Raw genomic sequence first — 13,516 nt, forward strand, 5'->3', positions numbered from 1 at the left:
ACGGCTCCGTCTCAAACCCAAAGTGTGTCGTCGCTGTCGGGTGGAAAGCTTGTATGTCCAAAACCAGGGACGTGCTGGCCATTGGGAGAAGCGGGACAACTCCCGAACGGCCGGTTCATTCCCGGTCGGCCCAGGCCGGCTATTAGGAAAAAGAGTTAAGATAAAATGTCGGCCTTCGTTCCTTTTTTGAGTTTCAAATGTATAAATGTTTTCGCAAAGCAAAGCCCTGCTTCATCACACAAGGCCGTCGCACAAAAGTAGTGAAAACAGCAGATCTACAAGCACACAACGCCTCACGGTGCGAGGCGTTGTGTGCTTGTTGATCGGCTGTTTTCACTAGTTTAATTCATTTTTAAAATGATGAATCCAAAACAAACGGTTTTGGACATACAAGGTTTCCACCCGACAACGACGAAATATAACTCATGTACAGTAATTGGCCCACTGGCTTGTCACTTGTCATGATCTGAAATGGCAAATCTTTGAGTAGCAGCAGCGCTATAGAGAGAGATCTCTCTCTATAGCGTGCAATGAGGGCCTCCAACTCTTTTTCCCGGGCTGAATCGGGCACAGCTCGTATGTCCAAAACCGTTCGTTTTGTATCTTATCGTTTTAAAAAAATATTTAAACTAGTGAAAATAGCCGATCTACAAGCAAAAAAAAAAAAAAAAAACGTACAAATTTGAAACTTGAAGATACAAGGGGTGCGTTCGGAAATGCGCAACGGGTGTGTGCTCAGTGTAGTGAGTGCAGTGGGCGGTGAAGTTGTAGAGCTTATAGGGCTTGTAGGGCTTATTTACCAACGACCAGCAGCTGTGTGCTTTTTCACTCTGAACTGTGAACTCTGAAGGAAAAGTTGGAAAACCTTCTGAAAAGCAGCAGTTGCTAACGTAACGTTGCTATTGAAAGTTAACATTGGCCTACCTGCTGTCAGTTTACACCTTAATGCAACAATAAAGCACTAAAGGACCTACATATCTATCGTCTATTCTATAACTTTTTGTGTGTTTCTCTCCTCCGTAGATTAACGCCCTACTTGATCACACTACAGCGTCACACATACTGTAAGCATCGAAAGTAGCAGATCCGCAAGCTCGAAAGGCGGCACGAAGCTACTACTGCTACTTTTGCTGTTTTATTTTTATTTTAGGCCAGTCAATCTAAGCAAAAAAAGGGCCTGACCCAAAAGAAATTGCAATAGTAATGGTTCAAGGTTTTTTATATGATCCTTAGAGTCATCCAAAAAACATGTTAAAATGTTTCCATTTTATTCTTAGTGGATCAAGGTGAATTCAGGGGGTTCAAGTTTGGGTCTCTTCACGTACAATACAGGAAAAGGCGACAGGATGTAAACTATTCCGTCTGGGAGATGGGATCCTAAAGCTGTGCCTTTTGCCGCAGACTTCAAAGGGATGATTATTTAGAGACGCCGAAACATTCGATCAGCTCATATTCTAATAATGAAACGCTGTGCGTGCGTGTGTGCGTGCGTGCGTGCGTGCGTGCGTGCGTGCGTGCGTGCGTGCGTGCGTGCGTCTGAATAACAGTCAGTGATCAAAGCTATTGAAGCAACACATTAACAACCCTAACCCACAACAATGCTTTGATTGATCTCCCCCTGAAAATGTGAGGATGTTCAAAAAGGAATACAATGAAATACCAGAAGTACAGATAATTGCCAATGTACAATGCATCGCATCATGACTAGGAAAGTGAAAAGAAGTCAAATTGTCAAAAGTACAATATTTGTCATGGTCTACAATATTGTTAAACGGATATTTCACTTAAAAAAATGATTTTTTCTTTTTTTGTCATTTCATAGTCTAATCAGGCTTTTGGGAACACCCAGGACAGTTTTTGAATTTCTTCATTCAGTATTTAGATATTTGATATTAATTTTCCCCATTTTGCCCCCTTCCAGGACCTTCCTATACAAACCCATTATAACTTCAAACTCCATTTTAACCATGATAGATTCAATGAAAACAACTTTCCTTTTTTTCTGGTGACTCCTAACACCCTCCAAATATGTGAGCAGGGTGTGTTTTTTGATAAAAAAAAAAAGATAATAATCTTTTATTGTATTTAATAATTTTCTTTTTCCCAAAAAATTGATAGAAATCAATGAAAAATGTTATTGAAAAAACACGGCCTGCTCACATATTCGGAGGGTGTCAGGAGTCACCAGAAAAAAGCACAGGTGTTTTAATTGAATCTATCATGGTTAAAATGGTGTTTGAAGTTATTTTGGGGGGGTTCCCAGATGATTAGCTTAATGTGCAACATTGTTTTCTCACTCAACAGTAAACAAACCAGCATAAAGTATAATTGTATAGAGGGTATCTGCAAATTTCTCAAGTGACAATTTAAGGACTTTTTAATGCCTCTAAAATGAAAAATTAAACATTGGCCAAATTGTCAAATTTTAGAGGCAGAAATTGTGAAAATAGCAGATCTACATGTAGATCTGCTATTTTCACAATAGAACCCTGTTATACGAAATGTAATGCCTCAACTCTTAGTGCTCGTCAGGGTGGGGGGTCCCCAGTTAAAATATGGTTATTTTGGGGGTCTCGGACTGAAAAGGTTGAGAACCACTGCTCATGTACTGTATGTCATGCTGTGTCCTCATCCAGTCGCTGGAGCTGCGTTTTCAGTGTGAGACAGACGACGCCATCTCGCCGACGGAGACGGAGAACAACCCTTGCTTCTCGGATCCTGGCTCTCATTCGCCCCAAACTCAGCAGCCCAGCAGCCCCGGGGGAAGCACCCCGGAGGGGGTCAAGGACAGCATCCCCTGCCTCAAGTAAACACACACACACACACACACGCACGCAGTGGTGGCCCAAGTATTCAACTCCAGTACTTGAGTCCAGGGACGTGCTGGGCCCCTGATTCAGCCCCGGGAAAAAGAGTTGGAGAGGCCCTCATTGCGTGCTATAGAGAGAGATCTCTCTCTATAGCGCTGCTGCTACTCAAAGATTTGGGACAAAGTGACAAGCCAGTGGGCCGGGTGGAAACCTTGTATGTCCAAAACCATTTGTTTTGTATTAATCATTTTTAAAATGATTTAAACTATAGTGAAAACAGCTGATCTACAAGCACACAACGCCTCGCACCGCGAGGCGTTGTGTGCTTGTTGTGTGCTTGTTGGGTCTAATCTGGGTGGGCATTGCCCCCCAATGCCCCCCTGTGGAGCTGCCTATGCGTAGGAGTTGTTAGCACCGCTCCAAAAAGTAACACAATGTGTAACTACAAATTCAAGTACACAATTTTGCGTCTTACTAGATGAACTTTTTGTTGTATGGTCCTGCTAATATGCACCTTCCAGCATTCTTTTTTTTAAAGATGCATCATTATCAGTCATCTTGAGGGGATTATTAAAGGTTAGGTAATTATACTGTAAATCTGATGGCGTTTATTTGCATTAAACTGTGGCTGCGTGATAAGGTGTTTGACTTGACGCTGTCTCATCTCAATCTCCCCGTGGCTCTCCTGCCCTTACTGTTAAGCGTCATTAGATAAGACGTGTGTGTGTGTGTGTGTGTGTGTGTGTGTGTGTGTGTGTGTGTGTGTGTGTGTGTGTGTGTGTGTGTGTGTGTGTGTGTGTGTGTGTGTGTGTGTGTGTGTGTGTGTGTGTGTGTGTGTGTGTGTGTGTGTGTGCGTGCGTGCGTGCGTGCGTGCGTGCGTGCGTGCGTGCGTGCGTGCGTGCGTGCGTGCGTGCGTGCGTGCGTGCGTGCGTGCGTGCGTGCGTGCGTGCGTGCGTGCGTGCGTGCGTGCGTGCGTGCGTGCGTGCGTGCGTGCGTGCGTGCGTGCGTGCGTGCGTGCGTGCGTGCGTGCGTGCGTGCGTGCGTGCGTGCGTGCGTGCGTGCGTGCGTGCGTGCGTGCGTGCGTGCGTGCGTGCGTGCGTGCGTGCGTGCGTGCGTGCGTGCGTGCGTCCGTCCGTCCGTCCGTCCTGCACTGGAGAGGCAGGAAATTGAGGGCAGACAGTGACAGGCGGCAGAGGTCTCCAGATGGAATTGAAACCGGGGATGTTAGGATCACGGTGGGCACAGTTATCTGCTCAGCTGCCACTGCTCAATTTGTTCCTGAGAAAATCAGGACTTTGATATGAGAATGATATTGTTGCAGAAAACTCTTATCTCCATCTTTTAACACAACGGAAGCCAAGGTTTCTAACATTTCTAGCTGTTGCTGGTGCCGCCGTTCACTTACGCTTTATTTTGAAGAGCCTCGGAAGCTTCGTGCGTGTGCACGTGAGTGTCCACTGACAATTGAGGAAGATAATCCATTTGTTTACAAACGCTCGCGAAACTAAAATCCAAACCGGGGCCGACCATCGCGGTAAAGTGTCGCCGTGAAAACAATCAGATCTCTGCTTCCCTGGTGTTCTTTGCACCTTATTCAGAGATAAAGCCCTTTTTATGTTTCAGCATAGAATAGAAATCAATGCAGCCTAGATGCTCCATTTCGCTTCTGTGCGCGTCATGTTTTGACATTTGCACCAGCGTCTCTCACAGGGTACACAGGACAGATGCAGCTGCATGTAACAAATAAAGTTAACACTTTGTCTCGTTGAGAGACGAGACAACTGAGTTTTGGCACAGCGACCTCCAGTGGCCGTATCTCGTTACTGAACGAGTTTGGCCCCCAAGTTGTTAATGTGTTGCTTGTTAATTTGTTTTTTTGTAATTTAATGTTATTTAATGCCCTACTTCATCATACGACAGCGTCACACAAAACACAGCGCCAAGCGACACCTTTTGAGCTTATAGATCTGCTATGTCTGCATTTGTTTTAAATTTGAATCCTGAAAAGTAACAGTTTTGGACATATGAGGTTTCCAAGGTTTCCACCCGACAGAGAAATATAATATTCAGTAGATATTATTGCCCAATAACAACCCTAACTCCTAGAAATGATTGAGAGAACCACTCATTGTGAAATTAAAGCAGTTAGGTTGAGGTTTATTTTGGTGTGTGTGTGTGTGTGTGTGTGTGTGTGTGTGTGTGTGTGCGTGCGTGTGCGTGCGTGTGCTGTACCTTTGACTACAGCTTGGAGAAGCCTTTCTAACCAAGTGTTGAAATATCAACAGCTAGAGCAGACCATCTCACAGCTAGGCTACAGATGTAAACTTTTAGTTCTTATCTTTGGTAGCCTGTGGGGCGTATTTGTACAAGTTGGTTGAGAGGGGCTTACACATAGTAGGGATGGGACGATATGAAAATGTCATATCACGATTATTGTGACAAAATAAATCACGATTTACGATGTCACGATAATCAATCCTGGGGGGGAACATTTGCCAAAAAATAGCAGATCTACAAGCTTGTAGATCGGCAATTGTTTGGCAAAGATTTTTGATAGAGTGAAAAAAAAGGCTGTATCAAGTACGTACTGTATATTATTGTACCTAAAGTACCTTTACCAATAGACGGTTTAAGTGGTGCTGGATATGCAGCTCAGCAAATAAAAGGTGAATTGATCCCAGTGCACGATATCACGATAAATTAAATCTCCATGATACAATTATCGTGGGTGTTTTTTATCACGATAAACGATAATATCGCGCATCGTCCCATCCCTAACACGTAGCCAGCCAGCAGTTAGAAAAGAAAGTATACTGTTCAGTGTCAGCCATTATTGGAAGCCGCTCAATGTGGAGGAGGCGTTGTTACCTTTCTCCATGATTTATGGGCGCTGTGGCTGACAAGTATGTCAACTATACAGTATGTAACAATGTTCTGCCGTCTATGCACTTTGTAACTGACTGTTCTCCTGTTGTCTGCCTGCACTGGCACAGTGTTTGTCATTTGTACGAGGCATCCTTGTACTTCTGTTTATGTGGACATAAATAAACATTGTGTGTGTGTGTGTGTGTGTGTGTGTGTGTGTGTGTGTGTGTGTGTGTGTGTGTGTGTGTGTGTGTGTGTGTGTGTGTGTGTGTGTGTGTGTGTGTGTGTGTGTGTGTGTGTGTGCGTGCGTGCGTGCGTGCGTGCGTGCGTGCGTGCGTGCGTGCGTGCGTGCGTGCGTGCGTGCGTTCGTGTGGTCAGAGTGAAGGACCGAGCTGTACGGATGCCACCTGGCTACCAGGCAGAGCTGGTAGTTCAGTTACTGTGGGTGGACGGAGAACCGCCTCAACAAATCACCAGCCTGGACATCAACTCTGCATACGGCCTGTAAGTCTGTCTGTCTTAGGTTTTCATTTTGGCCACACCAATTGAGATTTTGATATGATATGATATGATTTGATATGATATGATATAGTACTTTATTGTCAGTTCACACTGAAATGTGTCTTGCGACGAAGAACAAAACAGGATTGCATACATAAGGACATATAGACAAGAGCAATGCCCACTACGTAGCCTACCCCTGGCCAAACTCCTGATTAGTGTCACTAGTCATGCTGAAATACTAAAATATCTCAAAACACAGATTGAACATAAAACATAACTCAGGATTGTGTTGATCGTGTCCCAAACAATAAAATAAGATCGGGTTGTCCCAGAGGTGAAGTGGTCCTTTAAGCTGGGTTCAAACCTGGATGGTTCGAGCGGCGGGATTACATACAAAGTGAATGCAAAGACGAGACGGCGCGATGCGAACGGGCGCGGCGCAAACGGTCGCCTCGTATCTTCACTCCACTTGGAAAAATCCAACTGAAGTGACCTTCGCTTCACCCCCGACTCCACCCATCGCGTCCTGACAGACAATCAGCGTTGATGTTGTCCAGAGACACGGAAATGTTTTTGGTGTTTGGAGTTGGGAGTGGGACTCCCTTTTTGTCCGGGTGTTTCGCCTTGATTCCAACGGGACATGATTTTTTACCAACGCGGACCTGCGCGACCAAAGTGAAGCGATAGAAGAGACTAGAATAGAAGGAATATCTTCAGGTTTGGACGCAGCTTTAGAGTCGACAGATGGACAAAGGACCAATCCTGACCGACTGACACACTGCCTGCCGTGGGCCACATAAGGTCAGTGAGTCCGTATTTCAATCTTATGCCCAATTTATGCTGTGTCGCACGATGGTTTCGCCTGCCGAGAAGGGCTGGGAACAGCAGAAGACCCACCAGCGCTCTCATTGCAAGCTCGTAGGTCTGCTCTTTTCAATGTGCGACGCGGTCCGCCATCGGAAATACGAAACCATGCCTGCCTTACACAGAGACTGTCTGTCGTCCCCCACTGGCAGCATCCACCAGTGCTTACAGCTCAGTAATTAATGCCACTTGACTTGAAGTCCTTTTGGCTGGGTAAAACAGTGTGTCCCTGTCCTCTCCTTGAGGAAGACTGACAATATGTCTGGCAAGAAGCGGCTCTTCACTGGCGGCGGTCCCAGCACCACCGCCCATGGATATAGATGGCAGTGGTCTTAAAGTAACTAAGTACATTAACTTAAGCACAATTGTGCACTCCACTACATCTCGGATCCAAATATTGTACATTTACTCCTCTACATTTATTTGAAAACTTTAGTTACTAGTTACTTTATTGTTCAAAAATATACCTTATCAACCCTATCCATATATACATTTCGGCCTTTTGAAAATAGCAGATCTACAAGCGCATGATGCGTCGCATTGCAACGCATCAATCGCGACGCATCGTGAGCTTGTAGATCAGCTATTTTCAAAAGATTTTTATACATTTGAAAACTTTAAATGGGACATTCTGCACAATGAGTACTTTATACTTTTGGTACTTTAAGTACATTTTGATACCAAAACATTTGTACTTTGTACACTGATGGATGGAGTCCCCCCCCCCCCCCCCCCCCCCGGCTCTGCCAGAGATGGTGGAAGTATAGCCTAGCAAACAGAGCGGTCCGGAGAATATTCATTCTCTCTGTCGGACCTCTGAGCCTCCCGACCCACATTTCATTTCCTCAGAAGTCAATGTTGGAGCTGTTTGAGCTGCACCTTTACTCATTTGGATCGGGATCCTTCCTTGATGGATGGCAGCGCAGCAGTGGCTGTCCATTATTTTGGCATCTGCATTACAGCTAAACGCACTCTGCCTTTTTAGACTCCTCTAGCTTTACAGCTCTGTTTGTTATATTCAAGTATATCCGTTGGCTCCACCCCCAAACCCAGGGCCATTTTTGGCTATAGGCGAGCTAGGCGGCCGCCTAGAGCGCCATCCTAGAGGGGGTGCCGAAATAGAGGGAGTGGACCCAAACCAGCCCCAAACCGGCCCAAAACCGAGTAAAATCACGCCAAAACCCACAAAAAATCTTGCACGCTTTGTCGCGCTCGCGAGTGGAGAGAGGCGCATTCGAGAGAGCTCGCATAGAGCGCTGATTAGACGCGCTGCGGCCCTGCCCAAACCAACCCCCCCATAGTCTACACATCTCTTAGCCGAAAAAAGCTGATCTCTAAGCTCTGTGAGCTTGTAGATCTGATATTTTAAATATTTAAAGGATGCGCTCGCGGGGCGCCCACTGGCCTACTGGTCCAGGCGCATACCACTCAGGCATTGCCACATATGCATGGATGCCTGGCGGCGTCGCCGGTTCGATTCCCGATCCGGAGGACCTATGCCGCGTGTCACTCCCCATCTCTCCCCCCATTTCCTGTCAGTCTACTGTCCTATCAATAAAGGCAAAAGAATAATAAAATAAGAATAATAAAAGATGCGCCCGTCTAAATATTACCTGTCAATAAAGGGTCTGCAGTGGCGTCAGTTCAGAAAAAGCTAAGGTATGGCAGTCATGTTGCCATACCTTAGCAACAGGCATGATGAATGTATCCCCTTAATATTGACAATATAGGAATCTCCATATATGGGCATAAAACGTACGTAAGTAATGCCAAGCAGGGCCTTGGTGAGTTAGGGCCTTGGTTTGATGCCTGTGGATCTCCATATATGGGCATAAGGGGGTATCCTAACATTCTCATTTTCTGCCTGGGATTTATGACATCATAAATCTCCATGTATGGGCATTTAAGTTTTTTTTCTTTTTCTGGGAATGACCATATATGGAAATTTTATTTTATTTTATCCTTTATTAATAATAATATGTATCCATATACATACAATATATGTTATGCCCATACATGGAGAAAAGAAAGTATGTTAATTAGTAATGCCAAGCAGGGCCTTGGTGAGTTAGGGCCTTGGTTTGATGCCCGTGTATCTGACATCAGAAATCTCCATTTATGGACATAAAAGGTTTTTCTTTTTCTGGGAATGACCATATGGACTTTTATACCCTGAGAAATCTCGTAGCTTGTCTGACTGTCAGTACAGGAAGTGATGCCACGTGACATCCTTTCTATGCCCATATATGAGTCATTCTGTACCACATCACTGTGACTCACAGACATCACACTGACATCACTTCCTGTACAGACAGACAGTCAGACAGACAAGCTACAAGGTTTTTCGGGGTATAATGCGACCTTCGGTCGCAATAATACCTTGTTAACTGTTAACAATCCTGTATAATTTGCAAAAAACGCCTATACACAGCATACCCAAAGTAAATTGATTGTTGTTTTTAAACCATTTGGAGTAATGCATTGGGCATGGTCTCATTTTGAAGGAAACATTTTGAAGTTTTACCCAGAAATAAATAATCACTCTGTGTGCAACTGACTGACTGTAATGCAAGTTTTAACTTACTGGAATAGCAGGTTTTTAATCCTCGCCTAAATATTTTCAGTAAATAGATGCCTGTATAACACTGTTAGTATCATATAGGAGCTGAAAAACACAATGTGGACACATTTTGAAGCCTTACCTAGCCCAATTTCAAAGGACATGATAAAACTACAAAATATGGATATTTTACACATGTTTTAAGTGTATGTTTATGCGTTTTCATTTGGAGACATTTGCATATATCATATAAAAAGGTCAAAAAAGGGCTAATAGACTGGATTTTTTTTATTTTAATTTTTTATATTTATTTATTATTATTATTATTTAATTTATTTGTTTTAATGACAGCCCTAACACTCTTGGTCTGACGTTCGGCGCGCTGCTGCGCATTTACGCACGTCCAGTAGAGCTGTTACGCAGGGGTTTTTGGGTATTGTAGTTCACTTCAGCCAAAATAAAGTAGACACATTTTTGGAGAATTTCATTGGCTATAAGAAGTGCCAGTCATCAGAACAAACTGCTGCCATTGGCTGAATATATGGGGCAGGAAACGGAGTCATGGACCTCCTCTGAGAACATACTATTGGTTGCTATTGGGGGACTGGGAGGCGACTGAGACAGGACTAGAAGCTCCAATTGGGTGAAATGAAGTGTCAATCATTGTGTGGAGCTTGAAGGCCATTTTAATAGTATTCAGTTGTAATACTGAAAACCTGAACTGGAGTTAGAAGCAAAAACACGTGAAAGATTGTCATACTCCTACATCACGCTTGTATCCGTGACTATAGTTGTACAGTGGTTTCTTGGCAGAAAATGTGGTTTGGACTTTGTACAATCAATGGATTTTATCATGTTTACCCTTCCTCTACACAAGAACATCATTGTTGTGGAAATATATGATGTTGTTGGAGTACAATCCAACTCTAAACGTGAGTAGCAGCAGATTTATGAATATTTGTTTGTTTGTTTATGTCGGACTTCTGCGTTGTTTGCGGCGTGAGTTTCGGGGCTATAATCAAATCGTTTGCGGATTCTGAATCACAAGAATCTTAGCTTTAAAATGGTAAACAGCTTGGCAATGCAAGTAACACAGAGGCTTGTCTAAACGTGATTGTTTGTCAAAATACGGCCGGCGGGCCCACACCTGTTAAGAGGTTAAAGTGACCATTTTGTTGTTATTTTACTGTAATTTTACAACATAATAACCAGCACAGATAGACAAAGGGACATTCATGGATTTATATTTAAAAGTAACGTTTCTTTTTCCCCTGGACCCAGGGTATGGCAGCTGCATACCCCTGCCATACCCAATTGACCCCCCTGAGGGCGTGTTTGTTACGTCCCAGAGTGTATTGAGAGAGAGTGGTGCCACCGAGGGGTCCGAAAATGAACTGCGTCACGTGATCCATGTTTCAGCTCTAAAGTGACAAGTGGGAGATTAAAAGAACATTGGTTTCAATAGAAGCGTCTAACCAATTCTCACGATTTGTCACTTTAGAAGCTTCCCACAAGCCGCCATTGGACTCGCCCCGTGAAGTGAACGTAGGTGGCAGAACTCTTCATTCTGCGGCTCTGTTGCGTCCCATTGTTCAGATTTAGAAAGCAGCCGTGGTTCCAGGGATGACAAAACGCTCCATCTGTTTGTGAAATCAGTTTCCAAACGCGTATCCGCTGTGTCACTGAGTCATCGGGCAGATAATTTAGTTAGATTAGCTGCCGTTTCAGTCTATCTTATCCTGTGTGAATGCAGCCTGAGTTCCCCTGTTTCTGCCCTACGCACCACCTCGCCCACACACACACCGTCTCCCATGCTATTCTTGGCATGCTATTAAAATGTGAAACCTTTTGAAAACAATACATTCAAATGGTTAGAAAGTAATGAAAGTTATTGAATGAGTGTCCCTCTGGCTCACTCATCACAGAGTTAAAGGGATATTCCACTTTCAAAAAAACATTTGGTCATTTTATTGTCTAATCAGGCTTTTGTGAACACCCTGGACAGATTTTTTTAATTTGCTTCATTCAGTATTTACATCACTGGTAGGCCTGCAGCTTTACACATTTCAAACACGTTTTATTTTTGTTTCTTTCTTTTTTCTTTTTTTAATGGATGGAATAACAACGGCTTCTGTTTCAGCAAGCTAACTTTCCAGGATGAGAAAAGCTGTCATTACAATTAACTTGCGTGCCGAAAAACACGTCCGAGTGCTGCCGCCGTGCAAACCTATGAATAAAAGAACATAAGAACTTATTCAGGAGAGCGCGGATGATCCATTCTCTATATTGCCTTCAAGAATCTGCCCTTGGCAAAATAGCTATTCTTCAAGAGACTCCCCTGGAGTTTTAGCGCGCTGTGAGCGGTCTGTGATCCGGCAGGATAGTTGCCTTGTATTAGCCTGCACTCCCCTTTGACAATGTCATTGGTGTGAGTAGATGAGAAGATTAATGAGCGCCAATTATATGAAGATACGGTTGAAAAATGGGTGAAGTGCCCCTTTAATCTGACCTGTAAGGGTCCATTTGGTTACATTCGTACACTTTCAGAGTTACAGATAGATGGAAGAGGGTTTTACAGTGCAATAAGTTGAATATTGTGTGTGTGTGTGTGTGTGTGTGTGTGTGTGTGTGTGTGTGTGTGTGTGTGTGTGTGTGTGTGTGTGTGTGTGTGTGTGTGTGTGTGTGTGTGTGTGTGTGTGTGTGTGTGTGTGTGTGTGTGTGTGTGTGTGTGTGTGTGTGTGCGTGCGTGCGTGCGTGCGTGCGTGCGTGCGTGCGTGCGTTCAGTCTGGCGTTGGGGAACTGCAACGGCCTGGCGGTGGTGGATTACCTCCAGAAGACCATCCTGTTGTGCATGTCCACCCTGGACCTGTACGGAGCCACGGACCCCTACCAGCGACTCACACGCTCCCCGCGCAAGAACAGACAGTCCACCTCAGGTATAGGGACACGCACGCACGCATGCACCCACGCAGGGACTGCCCATAAGTCCGAAGGTTCATTTGTCTGAAGGTTCATTTGTCCGAAGGTTCATTAGTCCGAATTTTGTTAGGGTTACTGAGGTTAAGTTTAGGGTTAGGGTTAGAGTTAGACATATAATTCTTAACAAATTCGGACTAATGAACCTTCGGACCAATGACATGGCACCACGCACACACCATCCATGCCAGTGTTCCGTATAGGCAATGCAGCACTGCGACATGGGGGGGCGCATGCGACAGGTTGCATCTGTCATTTCACGGTGGCATTATGTGCATGTTGTCATCTGGCCTCTCTGTCCTTCTTTCTTCTGTCTGACACAGCCCCCCACCCCACCCACACACTCCCTTTGATTCCCCCATCCCCTATACCAGTGGTTCTCAAGAGGGTCCTTAAATTATTTTGGGGGGTCACCAGATGATTGACTTGATGTGCAACATTGTTTTCGTCCCTCAACAGTCAACAAACCAACATAAAGTTTAAGTGTATAGAGGGTATCTACACATTTGACAGTGACAATGACAATTTAAGGGCTTTTTAATACCTCTAAAATGACAAATTAAACTTTGGCCAAATTGTCAAATATTAGAGGCAGGAATTGTGAGATTAGCCGACCTACATACTCACAACGCCTCGCGTTGCAAGGCGTTGTGAGCATGTAGATCTGCTATTTTCACAATAGAACCGTGTTATACAAAATGTAATGCCTCAACTCTTAGTGCTCGTCAGGGTAGGGGCTCCCCAGTTAAAATATGATTATTTTGGGGGTCGCGACCTGAAAAGGTTGAGGACCACTGCCCTATACAGGTATCTGCAGTTTATCGATATTTTCCTCCTCTATAGAAAGTCGATGGGAGCCCAACTTGATTTGGCCGCTGTGGTGACCCCGAAGGTCGCCGACTCGGGCGCCCTAGCTAAATCATTAGAACATGCCCTG

At 44.5% G+C, this 13,516-nt stretch overlaps 1 protein-coding gene across 1 annotated transcript in view; it reads left to right on the forward strand.

Annotated features, from left to right (window-relative positions):
- Positions 1–13,516, forward strand: part of stxbp5l (syntaxin binding protein 5L) — a gene marked incomplete at its 5' end in the record, with an annotated part of 431,930 nt that overhangs the window by 348,565 nt on the left and 69,849 nt on the right. Inside the window, 3 exons of the mRNA XM_080753048.1 lie at positions 2,637–2,806; positions 6,054–6,179; positions 12,388–12,539. Of these exons, the coding sequence (XP_080609174.1) occupies positions 2,637–2,806; positions 6,054–6,179; positions 12,388–12,539 (448 nt within the window). The remainder of the gene's footprint in view (positions 1–2,636; positions 2,807–6,053; positions 6,180–12,387; positions 12,540–13,516) is intronic.

This window comes from Nannobrachium achirus (assembly GCF_963921795.1).
Source record: "Nannobrachium achirus genome assembly, chromosome: 22".
Taxonomy (NCBI): domain Eukaryota; kingdom Metazoa; phylum Chordata; class Actinopteri; order Myctophiformes; family Myctophidae; genus Nannobrachium; species Nannobrachium achirus.